The sequence below is a fragment of the Notamacropus eugenii genome, chromosome 1 (genome assembly GCF_028372415.1).
Source record: "Notamacropus eugenii isolate mMacEug1 chromosome 1, mMacEug1.pri_v2, whole genome shotgun sequence".
NCBI lineage: Eukaryota > Metazoa > Chordata > Mammalia > Diprotodontia > Macropodidae > Notamacropus > Notamacropus eugenii.
This window is the reverse complement of record NC_092872.1, coordinates 133,817,204-133,833,353: the sequence shown is the minus strand read 5'-3', so window position 1 is coordinate 133,833,353 and position 16,150 is coordinate 133,817,204. Positions and strand designations below refer to the sequence as shown.

General features: G+C 42.1%; 1 protein-coding gene across 7 annotated transcripts in view; it reads left to right on the top strand.

The window, feature by feature from the left end:
- TLE3 (TLE family member 3, transcriptional corepressor) overlaps positions 1–16,150 on the top strand; it is a 59,609-nt gene that overhangs the window by 18,312 nt on the left and 25,147 nt on the right. For 4 of the 7 annotated variants that reach the window (XM_072615411.1, XM_072615400.1, XM_072615408.1 and 1 more), the window contains exons 5-6: positions 5,021–5,083; positions 7,355–7,429. In XM_072615411.1, coding sequence (XP_072471512.1) covers positions 5,021–5,083; positions 7,355–7,429 — 138 coding nt within the window. Of the gene's footprint in view, positions 1–5,020; positions 5,084–7,354; positions 7,460–16,150 lie in introns of all 7 variants that reach the window. The other 3 variants (XM_072615372.1, XM_072615383.1, XM_072615364.1) reach the window with 1 other exon arrangement.

Sequence of the window (16,150 nt, the reverse complement as noted above, 5' to 3'; positions counted from 1 at the left end):
CTTGTTGGTATGTGATCTTAGGCAAACCTCTTCTTTTCTGGCTGGGCCTTGGTTATTTCTTCTGTAAAATGAGGGAGTTGGATTGTATGACCTCCAAAAGTCTATTCCCTAAGTCTAGGGGGGGATACAAATTAAGGTTTACCTCCTTTGACTGAGGAGGGATCTTAGTTGTTCCAAAGGGAAGCACTGTGGTTTGTCCACCAGGAAAGCTGGGTCCTTGAGGCTATACGTGAAAAAAAATCCTAAGAGTTGGGGAAGGGAGAGGGGGCAGGTTATAGAATCCCCAAATGTTCTCTTCAAAAATGTTTAACCAAAGAAGTTGATCTTCAAACATACACGTTAACTCTTACCTGTCAGGTGAATTTCTGATTGGTTTTGCTGAATAGTCAAATCTTGTAAGACAAAGATGGCGGAGAGGATGTAGATGGACCTGATGAACACTCTTGAAAACAGATTGCTCTAAATTACCAAAAGGATTTTTTAAACCGTTTGATCTCCTTCCACTTTGTGCTTTTGACCAAGTCTCCATTGTCAGAGTAGCAGCTCTTAACTTTTTTCACCCAGCTGATGTTCAGAGCTTGTTGGAATTGGATCCAAAGCTATTTTAACAGATGTTTCAATCTGAGAGGCCACAGTTATTAACCCTTGTGGTAAATTTTCTTTCAAAAGCCACTCTCCCAAGGGATTCCAAGTTATTAAATGTTCTGTTATAAATTGAGCCTTAATACTATCGAGATTGGACAGCTAGGTGGAACAGTGGTAGAGTGCTAGGCCTGGAGTCAGGAAGACTCATCTTCATGAGTTCACATCTGGCCTCAGACACTTACTAGCTATGTGCCACTGGGCAAATCGCTTAACCCTGTTTGCCTCAGTTTCCTCATCTGTAAAATGAGCTGGAGAAGGAAATGGTAAACCACTCCAGTATCTTTACCAAGAAACCCCAAATTGGAGTCATGAAGATTTGTGAACAGCAATATCATGGAAGTTGGAAGATTCTTTAAAAAAAAAATCAAGAACTGCTTTCTAACTCCGGGATATTCTCCAACCCAAATCCTCAAACCACGCCCCCCTCCCCAAAAAAGAAGAACAACGAAGAAAGGATCCCTCAGCGATAAACATGGTGCAGTGGAAAAGCCCACTGGCTATGGAGTCTGAGATCCTGAGGTCAAATTTATACTCAGATTCATACCTTTGTATTTCTGTTGCCCCTGGGGGTAGACATTTAACCTCTCTAGACTTTCTTACAATTTCCTCATTTGTAAAACAAGGCTTACACCTATAACCCTGAGATAAAAACTTAAAGACTAGATAATTACAAGAGTCTCCTAAAGTGAACACCAGGTATAACTGTAGTGACTGATGCTGGCAGCAGAAAAGAAATGAGAAAAATGGTTCCTTTCACTGGACAATTGGAAAACTGCTGATGTGGACTCTTGTCTACTGTCAAGACCAGGACACTGTGTGTGTGTTCATTTGGGTTAGGTATATCAGGAAAGGAATTAGGTGTTTGGTTTTTTTAATCAAACATTTTTGTCTTTAAAATCTGCCTCAAAAAAACCCAGGGTTATAGAGCTCCAGAGCTACAAGGAACCTTTAGTATTGTCTAGTCCAACCCTTTCATTTTACAGACAATGAAATAAAGGTTCCTCAGTAGTTGGTAAATAACGTCATCAGGACACACAACCAAATATTCCTGATCCAAGTTATCTTTTAAAAGTAGAGAGAGAGAGAGACAAGAAAGGAATACAGGAAACCTGGAGAATTGGGAATTGTTTTATATTTGGCTTTGGCATATAGTTCGACAGAAACACTTTTACTTCAGTAAACGCATCAGAGGAAACCTATAACATGTAAGGCAAAGTTGACTATTCTTTTTCAGGAATAATTCCACTGGGAAGTCCTTTTCTTTCTTAATCCAGATCTTTTCTGATGTTGGCAAAGGGGTTGTTTCTTATGGTGGTGTTCCTAATAAAGGTTATTCTCCCTTTTCAGCATTATGAGCCCCAAGCCCTGAAGAGGTGCCATGATATTCAGGACATAAAGTATACAAATCATGCTAAGCACACAAAATTCTTTTTCCTGGAAGAATTGTGTTGGGATGATTGGGGGATAGGGAAGATCATGGAAGAAAGAAGGAAGAGGGTCAGGAGAGCTGCTTCCTTTATGGCTAGAAGACAGAGAATTCAATTGGTGTTGCTTATGAAGGGTGCCCAAACAACCCTAACTGATTTCTTAGCCATGGAGAGCAGAATTCAGCTGGGTGAAATATCATAAAATCTTGCTGAAGTCATTTTTACCCTTTGGGTAATCAGATGGTGTTGGGCACTCCACCAGGCACTGCAGGAGTTGAGGCACACAATTATATAGAGAAGATTGGATTCTTGCCTTCAGGGAGTGTACAGCCTTAAATCCTGTGGCCCTCCTTTGTTCATTCTCTGAAGGATGTGGGGAAGGGGAATACTTTTCATTTTTTATTAAACCATTAAGTCCCTGACACTGACCAGTTGTGTTCAAAGTCTACTTTGGCTTGCCAGAGGATGTTGGCAATGAGGAAGAACCTTTCATCCACAAGTGAGAGCTTTAATTGCAGGCTAGGTCATGGCCAGCTGGAAAACTTTGAAGCGCTCTTTCCTGTCTTCCCAAAGAGAAGGTAGTGTAGGCAGCAGCCAGCAGCAGCTGCTGCCAAGAGACCCCATTGAGGTTGGTCAGGGATGGCTGGTCCATTTCTCTGTTTAATGAAGGGCTTACTTAACCTTATGGTGGTGTGTCAACACTTAGTACCTCCTGTTTCTACTATCACCCCTTCTCACCCCGAGTTTGCCCACAAATAGACATTTATCCTCAAACCACGGGCCACTGGCATGTGTTGTTGGCAGGAGCTCTAGAGTTTGGATGACTGCACCTGCAATCCTTAGGAAGGTCTGTACCTTTTCCCCTTTACCTACGAAAGGATGAAGACCTAAATTAAGCATGAATTAGGTGGATTCATTGCTAAGAAGTTTTCTAGTTGTCTGTGCAGGGATGTCAGTACAGGTCAAATCTTAGTACTTGGAGAAGGCCTTCTTTCCTTCCTTCCTCTCTCCCTCCAAGATCTTTCTCATGCAGAAGCTTGACTTGTATAAGGAAAGAGATATGTCAGCTTTGAATAAAGTTCAAGGAATATTGTGTTTTGTCATTTTCCCCTTGGTGGAGAGTTAAGTGGAAATACGGGGAAAGCAATTCTCCTTCCCCAGCCTCCTGGAATCGGGAAAGGTTCCTGATCTGCTGAGAGGGTTCTACAACCAAGGGTTGTAGAATGGGCCAGCGAGCTTGATTCAGTGCGTCTGTGGGCAAATTTTAAATAATTTTGGACTATTCCAGTGCAGAAGATGTCATTCTTGCTAGTATTATTTCTAGGGTGTTAATTAATAGACTGCACAGATTCAGAAATAATAGCCAGGCTAAAATGATAAAAGGGCAGCTATGTGGTGCAGTGAATAGAATGCCAAGCCTCAAGTCATAAAGACTTGAGTTCAAATTCAGCCTCAGATGTGTGTGACTAGCTGTGTGTGACCCTGGGCATGTCACTTCACCCTGGTCCCCTTGGTTACCTCATCTGTAAAATGAGCTGGAGAAGAAAATGGCACACTACTCCAGTATCTTTGCCAAGAAAATCCCAGATGGTGTCATGAAGTGTCAGATACCACTGAGACGACTAAACTACAACAAAATGATAAAAAGTTTATTTAAAAGAAAGCCATGCATATTGGGCTGTACTAAGTATCTAGACTGGGCCTCTTCAGTACCTGAAATCCCTCTAGATCTAATTCCCCATCATTTTCTCTAGGACTGGAGGGTCTGTTTCTTTATGGTTCAAAAGCAATAACTAACATGAAATAGAAGAAAAAGAGGTGCTTGTGTGGGACTTGAAAACTTTGAAGTTATTCCCATTTAGTTTTATCCTGTAGTTGGATGTTATCTTGACACCCTGATAAGCAGAGATGATCAGACCAAAGGGGATGGGGATGGGGCTGAGGAGGAAACTTAATAGATGTTCATTGAATGGAATCTGTTTTGTTGAATTCTCTTTGATAAGTACTTTTTAAAGTTAATTCTTGGCCCAGTTCCCTGAAGCAGGCACCAAATCAGAACTGAAGTCAGAAAGGCCTAGGAGTTGTCCATCAACAGGAGCCAAAACCTTCCCGCTAACTTGATTAAACGAGTACAGAGATAGTGTGAAGGACTTGAAATAAGAGGAATCAAAGTTCAAATATGGTTTGGGACACTTACTGTCCTGGGCAAGTTATTTAACCTCTGTCTGCCTCCATTTTCTACCATTCCAGGGCTATAGGGATGGTTTTTAAAAATGTTAAGTATTTTTAATTTAAAGGGAAAAAAAAATCTCTCCTGGTATAATTTAAGGTTAGGTTTTTTTGAGGAGATAATTGTGTGTGCGTGTGTGTGTGTGTGTGTGTGTGTGTGTGTGTGTGTGAAGGGGGATTGGGGAGTTCTTACCTTCAAATCATGTCATATTGATGGTCATGTGTTCTGCCCACTTAGAAAGGTCACCCCTGGCAATCCTCATAATTGCCAGGCTCTTCAGCAATAGTACCAAGAAATTTCACTATATTATCTTCTAGTTTATTTGAGACCTTGAATAGACAGACCTAAGAAGAATCACTATGTGTTCTTGTAATACAATAGAGTATCTTTGATAAGAAATCAGAGCCTCTAAGGAAATGTAGGTTGGAGAGTCCTGGTGGTTGGACCCAGCCTATTGACCTTCTGAATACAAGTCCAAGGGGTGGAACAAATCATCTCTTAAGCCCTGTCCAGCCCAAGCTGCTATTATAGGTATCCTCCCTCTAACCAACCTTGGCTGGGCTCATGAGGAGGGAAGGGCTGCTATTGCTTGTTAAAAGAGAAAGCAGTTTTACGTTGTTGGTTGAGAGTCTGGAATTAGTCTCAACTGTGCCATCTTAGTGACTGATATATGTTCCCAAGATGTGTGAAACTTAATGTGATCTCCTTTTCTTTTTAGACAGAGATTGCTAAGAGACTGAACACAATTTTAGCTCAGATCATGCCTTTTCTGTCGCAAGAGGTAAGAAATGTTTTCTTCCCTTTGCTCTCCTGCCTTTAAAAATATCTAATGAATTTCCAAGTCATTGTTCTTGAATGGCGGTAGAAGCCACTGTCTTGAGTTTGATGTTGATCTGAAGAGACTTGAGCATTTTCAAGGCATAGGCAAATCCAAAAGTAATATTTTTTATATCACTGGATCCAATAGGCCCCTTTCTGCCATCCCATAGAGACAGTTCTGTGGTTTGGTGTAGTGCTTGGTTAATTGACTGTACTTAGTGTACAATTAACTGGGGCACTTGGCTGCCTTGGTTTACACCCTGCCAATTCAGGGCAACCCTGCCCACAGGTACGAAGATTCTCATCAATAAAAATAAGGGAGTTAGATTAAATGACCTTTACAGTCTCTCCCAGTTGTAAATCCATGTCATCCCTATGAGAAACAAATTATATTGAACAAAAATGGTCAGTCAAGGTGAACTTGTTGGTCCCACTTATCTAGACATTGTCTTTATAAGAAGGCCTTCCACTTGGATAGGACCACAAGATCCTGGCTTTTTGGTGGGAAGGCACCTTAGCGGTGATTTCCTTTAATCCAATCATATTACAGATGAGGAAACCAAGGCACAAAGAGCTCATGTAGCTTTTTTTTTCTTAAAGCCAAAGAAAAACAAAGCTTATTAAAGACTCACCATACTGGGTTGACTCTTAAGGAGCCTAACCATTAGTAATGCTTGTATTGACAAATGGGCCAGATAGAATCTCAGCTAGACAGAGTCTGAGGTGGATTGAATCTGACTCGCTCACGTAACTTTTTAAGGTCTCATAGGTAGTAAGTGGAAGAGCTAGGGTTTGAGCCTAAGTCTTTCTGACTTCCAGCTATCACATTGCCTCCTACTTTAGGGTCGCTGATTTGTTAGGTGGGATAAGCAATTACTGTTCTCATTCCATCCTGGTTCTTTTTTGGGGTCTTACATTATACTTTGTTATCTACTATTAGGCATATTTGTGTGCCTCAAACTTTGGCTAGTTCCCATTTCAGTCTCAAGCTACCTGCTGGGATACTGTGCTTTGGGGGAGAGTCTTCCTTAGACATTCCATACTACATGTGATTGGGGCTTAAAAGCAGAACACTTCCTCCCCTCCCAACTCTCAGAAGTTAGCACACGTGAAAGGATAGTTGCTAACATTCTTTTTTAAGTCTCAGCCCTTGAGGTAACTGAGTAATCACTCTCTGTTGAAGTTGGATATCCCATCCCAGCTTGGCATAGTCGATAAAACACTAGAGTCAGAATGACATGACCTTTCAAATCTTGCTTCAGATGGCCCTGGACAAATCACCTTACCAGCTTTTCAGCTTCTTCACCTGTAAAATTATCTCCTCAATGGTAGTACCTGTGCTTTACAGAGTTGTTGTGAATAGTGGTATCAGACTCAAATAGAAATGGATCCCTGTGGGCCACATACTAACTTAGAAAGCCACAAATGAATATTATCTATGCTGTATTGTGTTTTTATTTGCTTTGTTAAACATTTCCCAATTCTGGGCTTGGCTGGGAGTCTGAAACCCCTGGTCTTGAAGATCAAATGGGGTAACATACTTAACAATGCTTTTCAAACTGCTTTGTGGTGGTGCTTGTTTATGTATAATGAAGATATGGGATAAATAATCAGTTGAGTCCCCTTCTAGTTTTTGGTCCCTTTGGACTTGCCTCGGGACCCATTCATAGATGAATTTCTTTTGTCTTGTCTGTATATAACGTACTGTTTTGTATGGTGAATCACTTTTCATTTTCATACATGTGGTTGGTGGGCAGAGAAGAGAATGCTTTGGGTGAAGGCTTGGGAGGTGGCTGAATTATACATTAGGGATTCTCTGAACTTTAAAAAATGCATACATATATAACATATATATATATATATATACACACATATATCTCTTTTGGCCATTTCAGTATTATTGGATTCCTGCATCTTTAATTTCTGCTATAAACATTATTATGGAAATTCCATAGGCTTCACCAGACTGAAAAGGAGTCCATGACACATATAAGGAAAGTTACAAACCCTTGCTTTTTGGGTTTGAAAAGAGAGAAATATGTGAACAGAATGAGAACATCTTAGCAATGTGTTTCTAAGCTTTTTTTTTAAAGGTAAGAAAATGTTGAGGGAACAATGGTGGTCTTTGTAACTTTGGTTTCCAAATCCTGATTTAGAATTCTTCCTGTCATTGTAGGGACCGTCTCGTATTCTAAGGCTTGTTTTAATGTTCATACGCTCTTGTTCCCTTTAGCACCAACAGCAAGTTGCACAGGCTGTGGAACGAGCCAAGCAGGTGACCATGACGGAGTTGAATGCCATCATCGGGGTACGTGGACTCCCCAATCTGCCTCTCACCGTGTGTATATCCCTTTTATTCCTCTCATTTACCATAACCAGAGATCAACCCTGAACTCAGTAGGTCTCAAAGAATGGTGGCTTTAACCCTCCTCCTGGACCCTACTTTGAATTTCCTAATTGGTTTGCCAAAGTGTTTCCCTGCTCCCAGTCTGGGGGTAGCTGAAAACATCCGGATCCCCACCCCTGCCTCTAAATTTCTTATTTGGTGTGGCTGTTAGCCTGCAAAGGGAGATAATTGGTTCCTCAGGATCCCCCTTCTTCTACCTCAAAGTGGCCATGACCCAAGGTGGAAGGAAGGGAGCCTGTCAAGACAGATAACATGGCAAAAGCCATTGTATAGTGGGGCTTAAAGGAGCAGTCGTTAGACACGCTCTGGCTTTGGAGATGATGCATCTTCCTGCCTTTGGGGGTCAGGCAGTGTTCAGTGCTATTGCTTTAGGCAAGGGTCACCCTTCTTTTAGCCACCTGGGATCAGAACTGTCTCTGTTGTACTGTTAATGTGAACTGTGCTGTGAATCATTGGTTTTTGCTTCGATGTCCCATGCATCAAGTGGCCTGCATTGATGTTGATTATGTCACAGTGGACTCAGCTGGCACAAAAGGTCCTTTAGGTCTTAAAATTGGAATCTGGGCCATACATGTAAATGTTTCTGTGCTGCATGTGCTGCCCAGTGGGGTGGATGGATAGCTGGATTGCCAGTCTTCTCCTGTTGGATCCATTAGATTTTTTGTGTTGTATTTCCTGTTTCCTTTCTTAAGTACCAAAATTTGGTGTGAACCTAAAATTCTTTAGCTTGCTCACTCAAGAAAAAAAAATATTTTTCCCCCTCCCTTCTGCAGATTTTTTGGGATAGGGAATCGATTTTTTGGTATAGGGAGCTCCTGAATGAGGGAACTGCTTCTACCAAGAAGAGGTTGGCACCTTCTCTGCAAATTAGAATCTACCTGAAGCACCAAGAAATTAAGTGATTTGTCCAGAGTCCCACAGCTAGGATATTGTAGTGATGGAACTTGAACTCAGGTTTCCTGGTTTTAAAGCTAGGTCTCTATCCACTGTACTTTGCTGCCTTTCTGATTTATATTGGTCTTTATTTCAAGGAGGAAAAAAGACAGAAGATTTTCCTTGTCTAGCAAAGATCTCTTTGTGACTCTCTTATTTTTAGCATGGTTTAATTAGAAAGCACTAGACCTGATGTAGGACACTTGGAATTTTCATTCTGTTTCTGCCACTGAGTTAAATATGTAATCTTTGAATAAGTCATCTGACTTGACCAAGCACCATTGTCCTGATCTATATGATAAGAAGTTTGGACCTAGTGGTTTTCCAAGGCCCTTTCTAGCTCTCAGAGGCTGCATTTCAATTGTAACTACTGTAATCATGCAGGTAATATTTTTGAAGTTTGCAAAGTGCTTTGGAACTACCCTGTGAGAGAGGCACTGTGGGTATCATTATTGCCGTCTGATGGATGAGGAAACCAGTGGTCTGATTCAGTATCTTGTCCATGATCATAGAGCTAGCAGGTATCTGAGAGGGATTCAGACTCAGGTCTCCCAAGTGTACTGTTCTTTTTCTGATACCACACTGCCTCTTCTTAGCTGTTTTATGTTGGCTTTCTATCTACTTAGGATAGAAAAACTGAGTCACCACTCATACTGGGAATAATTGTTTGCATGACCAACTCAACGAGTTTGTACTTCTGGACGCATTCACCAAAAGGAAATTTCTACATGCCATCAATGAGTGGTGGTTAGCCAAGCTTGGAGTCTACTAATGCTATGGCTAGGGTAACTTTTCACTGTAATTACATGGAGAGAAGGGCAAAGAGGAGGATGGATAGATATTTGGGTCAACAAACAGAAAGCCCAAGAACCCAGGAAACCCAAAAATGTGAGAGAATACTTAAAAGACTTTCCTAGGTCTTACCTCTCAGAGAAATAAAGAGGGAACATCAAAGGAATGAGGCATAGGCTGTTAAACCCAGAAGGGATCTAGAAAATGGCCTGGCCATCACCTGTATTTTACAGATGACAGTGCTGAGCTCTAGAGAAGGGAAATGGCTCGCCTAGTTCCACCCAGTGTGTTAGTGGCAGGGTTAGAATTAGAACATTAAGTCTTGGGACATCCAGCTGACCCCAGAATGATGTGTTTGCATAATATACTCTCTCTGTATTTAGAGTCAGGCACTGAAATGTTTGGGGATGTAAGGAGAGGGGGTGTTTTGGGAATTGATCTGATGGGGATTCTGGTATGGTACGTTTCTGTCTTAGAGCTGAACAACTCTCCCTGATTCTCTAAAACCAGACCTGCTTCATGTTTCACAGTGCAGTCACACCTCTTGTGGTAGATCTTTCCCTCTCTCTCTCCATCCATTCTTTCCTTCCCAAAACTGCCTCAATTCCTGCCCCTTCTTTCCCTCCCCTCTTTCCTCTTTGGAATAAGGACAGCCTGGTGAATATTACTTAATTAAAAAAAAAAGAACAGTAAAATTGAGGGAAGACTGTATGCTTTGATTAGCTGAGCTTTCTTTAAGTAGTATTTAGGAAGCTACACGTTAGGTCAAGGCAGCTAGAGGCAGATATTGGAATTCAATTAAGCCAACGAGTGGGGCCTGTGACCCCCATTTTCAAGGTAATTGCTTCTCCGGCTCTGTCTGAATGCAGCCATAGTCCTGTCATTAAGCAGGCAGCCATTTAATCGCTTCTGCTGACAGAGTCTCACAAGGCAGGAATTACGGGCAGAGGAGGCTGTGCTTGACTGCACTCCAGCAAAGGAGAGCTAATCCAGTCAAGCCGTCCTTTATCTCTTCTAGAAGAAGCCCGGGACCCAGCAGCTACTACAGTGAAGATGTTTGAAGCTCATCAGCTACTGGGGCCAGAGATAGAAAGTGGGGAGTGGGGGAGGTGGATAGGAAAGGTCTTGGCCTTAATAGTGGAAGGCCAAGTGGTCCCAGTAGGTAAAACCCTCCCTAGGCAGAGTAGTGGCAACCTTGCCAGCACCCATATAGGGGCTGGCCAGTCTAGAGGGCAAGTTCCTTTCAGTGTTGCTCTGGCTTTTGAGGGAGGGGCCTGTACTGGGAAGAAGAAGTGGGAGGAAGGGCAAAGGGCTGTCAGCCCCACCCACTTCTCCCAGTTCACGTGTGACTCAAGTGTCCTAAGAATAAATCTGGAGCCAGGAGATTGCATCTGTTCTAGTTAACTGGGAGGAGGGGGGACAGGCTAGGCTGGTGGCAGTAAGCAGTAGCTCCACCCTTCTTGAGCCCTAGCTCCTAACACTGTCTTAGAGAAAGTCTGAGCCTGGGGATGGTGGGGAGAGTTTGAAGAGACAATCTATCCTCGGTTAGTGACTTACAGACCATGCTTGTATTTCCAGAAGTGGGGTAGAGACTCTGCCAAGTTATTTGTAACCCAGTCTCTGAGTTTACTTTTAACTTGCTGGTTACAGTTCCTGGGATGCTCATAACTGAAACTTCTTTTATCCCCCCAGTTCCTAGCTCAGAGACTCTGTTCTCTTTTAATACACCCCCTGGATGAAGACTCTTAGTAGTACCATTTACTATTAGATCAGGAGTTCTTAACCTGGGGTTTGTGAACTTTTTTTTAATATTTTGGTGACAGTTTTCATATAACTGACTTCCTTTGTTATGTCACATTTTATCTTATGTAGTTACAGTCATTATTCTGAGGAGTCCATAGGCTCCCAGCTATGCACAATGGGTTAAAAATCCCCACTGTAAAGTATCAGAGAATTTTTAAAGGGGGGGGGAGAGGACAGATTCCCAATGTAGCTTATTGGCCCTCTTGTTGTATTGAGGGCAGGGAGAAGGATAATACAAATCATTATTAGAGATGGCAGTGAGGCGCATCCGATTGATGAAGTTTTTTTGTAAAAGCACAAACAACCAAGTTGGAAATGAGACTTGTTTGCTCAGAAATGTTGGATAGGAAAGAAGGGCCCCTGTCACCCAGACCAGGAGTCGGTAATCTTTCTTCCTTTCCTTTGAGGTCAAGAACTGTTAATTTTATGCATCTAGGACATTGTCTTTGGCTCTCCTGTGAAATGGAGCCCTTGATTTGGTCAGAGCTCTGGAAATGATTAGACTACTTTACTAAATTTAACCCAAGTGGTGAACTTAAAGTGGTGAAGCATTAAATCTGTTAACAAAGGCATGAAGCGTGATGTACATAATCCCATTAAACACTCTACACGCAAGATCTTCCCGCCAGACCTTTCTTGTCCTTTGCAGTGTCTTCTCCTCTTGATCCATATTTCTTTGGCACCTTCACAGAAGGTCTCAGAGGGAAATGTGTCTGCCTTGGAGGGCAGCACTTCCTGAGATCTCTTTTGTTTGGAGTGCAACAGGGAAGGAGGGGGGAACCTGACTGCTTAGACCAGCAGTGCCTGATCTCTAGCCCACATTTCCCCTTGTTTGGGGCCAAAACGCCTGGGTGGTTTCGATTTTCTTCTGCAGTATCTTTATTGTTTTGTAGGAAAATCCTGGTGTTCTGAGGATTAGGGGAAACAGGAGCCTGGAAGCTGCAAAATGGCTAAGGGTAGAGCCTTCGGCAGTTACTGAAGTGATTTATACTAGTGTGCTGCAAAGGCTTCCCAGGTCTTGAAAACATGACTGCATCATGCTTCCCTTCTTAACCAGCTCTGCAGCACAATGTTCTGGCTTCTTTATCAAGTCAGGGCTGCCTTTCAGACATGGCTAGAGTTTGTGAGAGACCTGGCTTCACTTGAAATGGAGAAGGCCAGATGAAGATGGACACTGACTGTTTTGGAAGCAAACTGCTTTACAGCTCTTACTACATGGCATGTAAGGTGGTCCAGCTTACCATTTACTTAGCACCTGGTCTAGGTTGAGGCTATTGGGTGACCAAAAACAGAAGATTACACTCTCAGGGAATACAGATTCTTGGGAGAGAAGAGGTCTTCTCACATGCTCCAGGCGAGAGAGAACTTTGGTTCAGTTTCTTACCTACATTAAGTGCTATCAACTCATTGTTGGGAGTGGGGGAGGGATGGGGGCCTAGAAGATCTGAATGGTCAGCTAGGTGGCACAGTGGATAGAGTAATGACCCTGGAGTCAAGAGGTCCTGAGTTCAAATCCACCCTCAGATACTAACTTTGTGACCCTGGGCAAGTTGCTTAACCCTATTTGCCTCAGTGTCCTCATCTGTAAAATGTGAAAGGAATGGCAAACCACTCCAGTATCTTTGCCAAGAATGTGGTCATGAAAGAGCCAGACACGGCTGAATAACAACAGGATCTGAAATCAGAGAGTGTAACAACAAGGCTTTTCCATCCACTGAGAGATAAGGCAGAATTGCCTCTCCCACCCAGCCATCTGCCCAACTTCTGACTTTTATGTGGTCCTGCTTCAATGAGAAGTTCTCAGTTTTTGAATTTTTGTATTCATTGACTGAATTCTTTGCCTGACCCTACCATCTCTTAGTCATATTTGGATACTGCTTAGCCAAATTCTGATTCAGCTGTCTGGACACACATAGGATGGACATGATAACTTCTAAGGTCTCTTCCAGCTCTAAATCTGTATTCCTCTCATGTGGGTCTCTGCTATGCATGAACAATGAAGCCAATCCACTTTGTGTCTGGTGCCTTTAATTATACTGTGACTCCTTAGACATTAAAATATTTAGTAACATGAAGGGATCACATGTCCTTTGTTTCAGAAATGAGCTGGTTTTAAAAACTTTCTTCTCCCTAAACAGCTACTACCCTTGTGAAAGAGTATGCCTGTCTATGATCTTCTCTGACTGAAGAATCATGACTGCAGTTAGTGATGGGGAAAATTTCCTGTACATTCAAAAACTACAGTATTCATCCTAGTCATTCCTTAAGTGTGCTGCTAATTCCATTTCACATGTCAAAATGGCTTAGGATCCAAATTCTCAATTTTATCTTCCTATGGTCAGAACAGGGAGAGAGTGGATGGTCAGGGGTACAAAGGAGAAATGGGAAGGTTGAAGGTGCAGTTCAACCAAACATCTGGTTCCCATTAGAGGGAGTTGAATTCCTGACTTGAAGGATGGCATGTGTGTGTATGTGTGTGGCTTTGTTGGGGGGAGAGGAGGATTATCAGAGTGCTTCAGTATGGGGAAGATCCACAGTTTAGAACAACTGCCCTGTTTTTGTTATTAATTGTAATTGATTCATGCTTTTCAACCAACTTGGGCCAGGCAATGGGCATATCAGTCTTAATCTTCTAAGGCTTTCTCTAAATTAAAACCAGTGTCCCCTCTACCCCTCCCCCGCCCAAAAAGAAAAGGTGGTTACTGACCTTTACCTTCTGTCCTTCTTGAATAAATGAAGTTTGATTATCCCTCTAAAGGCAGCCGGGTGTAGTGAAAAAGTTTATTAGGCTCCAAGTTGAAAGTAAGGGGTCATATCCTGCCTCCAGTACTTAATAGTTGTGGGACATAGCCGTAGACAAATCATTTAACTTTCTGTGCCTCAGTTTCCTCATTTGTCAAGTGAGGAAAATACTTGTAAGATTTACTTTGTGAGACTGATGTGAAGAAAATCAAGTAAGATGATGCTTGTAAAAATACAATGGTAATTTTGAAAGTACCATGTAAATATCAGTTATTATTGTGTTGGATTAAGGAAAGAATTATGCAGGTATGAAATGCTGTTCCTATTCTACCCTCATCTTCATTAAACATATTCCATATGAAAAGTGAATTAAAAAGCCAGAGTCCTGCCCGTTCTCCATCGAAAGGGAAGGGATGTGCTAATAACACCTGTGACAAAATGGAATCAATTCTGGAATTAATTCTAAACCAATTAAGAAAAACATTGTAATTACATGTAAATAGTGAAGGAAGTTCTTGTCATGGAATGACTGGAGTTAAATTTCAGCACTAGCTGTGAACCAAAGGTGGTATCCTTTAACTGTCTTCTAATTAATTAGTCAAGGAAAGCTTCCTGAAAGAGGTGGGCTTTGCATGCTAATAATGTCAGATTATACAGCTTTAGACATCTTCATTTCAATCTTTCAGATTATCTGGGAGTTGGAATAAGCTTTCTTCACTGAAACCAGCAGCCAGGATAGCTTATATTTCAATAGAACTTTTTAGTTTACTGAGCAGTTACCTCACCACAACCTTAGGATATAGTTCTTATTATCACTCCCCTCCCCCCATTTTAGCCGATGAGGACATGGAGGTTCAAAGTCATAGGCCACTTGTAGTCAAGTGGCCAAACTGAGGTTTGAACAGAGGGTTTCCCACCATAAAGTCTGGTGCTATTTCTACTACAAACTCGTCACCTGCTTTGCTACCTTAATAATGGTAGCAGCCCTTCCATTGTAGGTTTTGTGCAGGTCTGCTCTATGCTCTTTCTCCCTCATTCCAAGTGTTACTCTGCACAGTTTGTGAATGTCTTTCCCTTTAGTTCGTGAAAGCTACTTGTAATCTGAATTGCTTCATTCATTGTATTTGCAACGCTTACGGAGGTATCCTGGCCCATGATATACAAATAATACTTATTGATTAAATGGTAATTAATGTCCTAGACTCTGGAGGAAGACGAGTTCCAATCTGACTTCAGATACTTGTGGTGTGACCTTGGAGAAGTCACTTAACCCGTTTGCCTCATTTCTTCATCTGTAAAATGAGCTGGAGAAGGAAATGGTAAACCACTCCAGTATCTTAGCCAAGAAAACCCCAAATGGAGTCATGTAGAGCTGGACATGACTGAAACAATTCAAAACCAACATAAAAAGAGAAATAAGGAAATGTTTGAGAATATGTGGCATATGGGTGTGTCCAGCTATGAATTTTTTAAGGGTCTGCCTTTATTAAAGTCCTATGCCTAGATGCTGGAGACAGACAAAAAAACAGAGGTCGTAGTCTTCAGGGGATTTTATGTTTTAAGGGGAGGGTTCAGCATATAGAACAGTTACAAAAGAGAAATTATATATTAAGGTCTGGAAATACCAAGAAAGGCTTTTTGCAGTAGGATGTACTTGAGCTATGCTGTGAGAGCTAAAGACCCTAAAAGATGGAAGAGAGGGAGGGAGTCCTTCCAGACAGGGTGGCAGGCTGTCTTATGGCACGAAGTTGGGAGTCAGAATATAGAGTTCTAGAAATGGCTAATACACTAGTTCTGTCAGGAAGTAGACTGTCAGAATATATGAAGGGCAGTGATAGGAAATAAGTCTGGAAAGGTAGGTTGGGGCCAACTTGAAGAGGGCATTAATTAAATGCCAGCTCAAGGTGTTCCTAATTCTAGTGGCAGTGGGGAGCCACTGAGGTTTTTTGGAATAGGGAAAGTGACATGATCAGACCCATGCTTAAGGAAATAGAAGCTTGAGGCCTGTGATAAGGAGGAAATGAAAATCTCCAGCTCTTGACCCTAGAAATCATCATCGCCAGATATCTGGACCACTGGAGTCTTAAACCTTTGTCGTTTCTTGCCTGTGCTATGGAAATTTTTCATGGAGTTGGGGGGAGGGGGCAGTGTGTCAGTGGCCCATCAGGATACCATCTCAGTTAAAAATGAATCCCCATCCAACAGGAATTCAATGCTATTGATTGCATGACCACCTGAACTCTGTATTCTCCTCCTCTCTCACTCCCTCCTTTCCCTCCGACATTAAAAATCTCTTGAAAGGGAAGAGCTCTGGGCAGATTGTCAATACCACCATCTCTCCCCAGGCCCAGG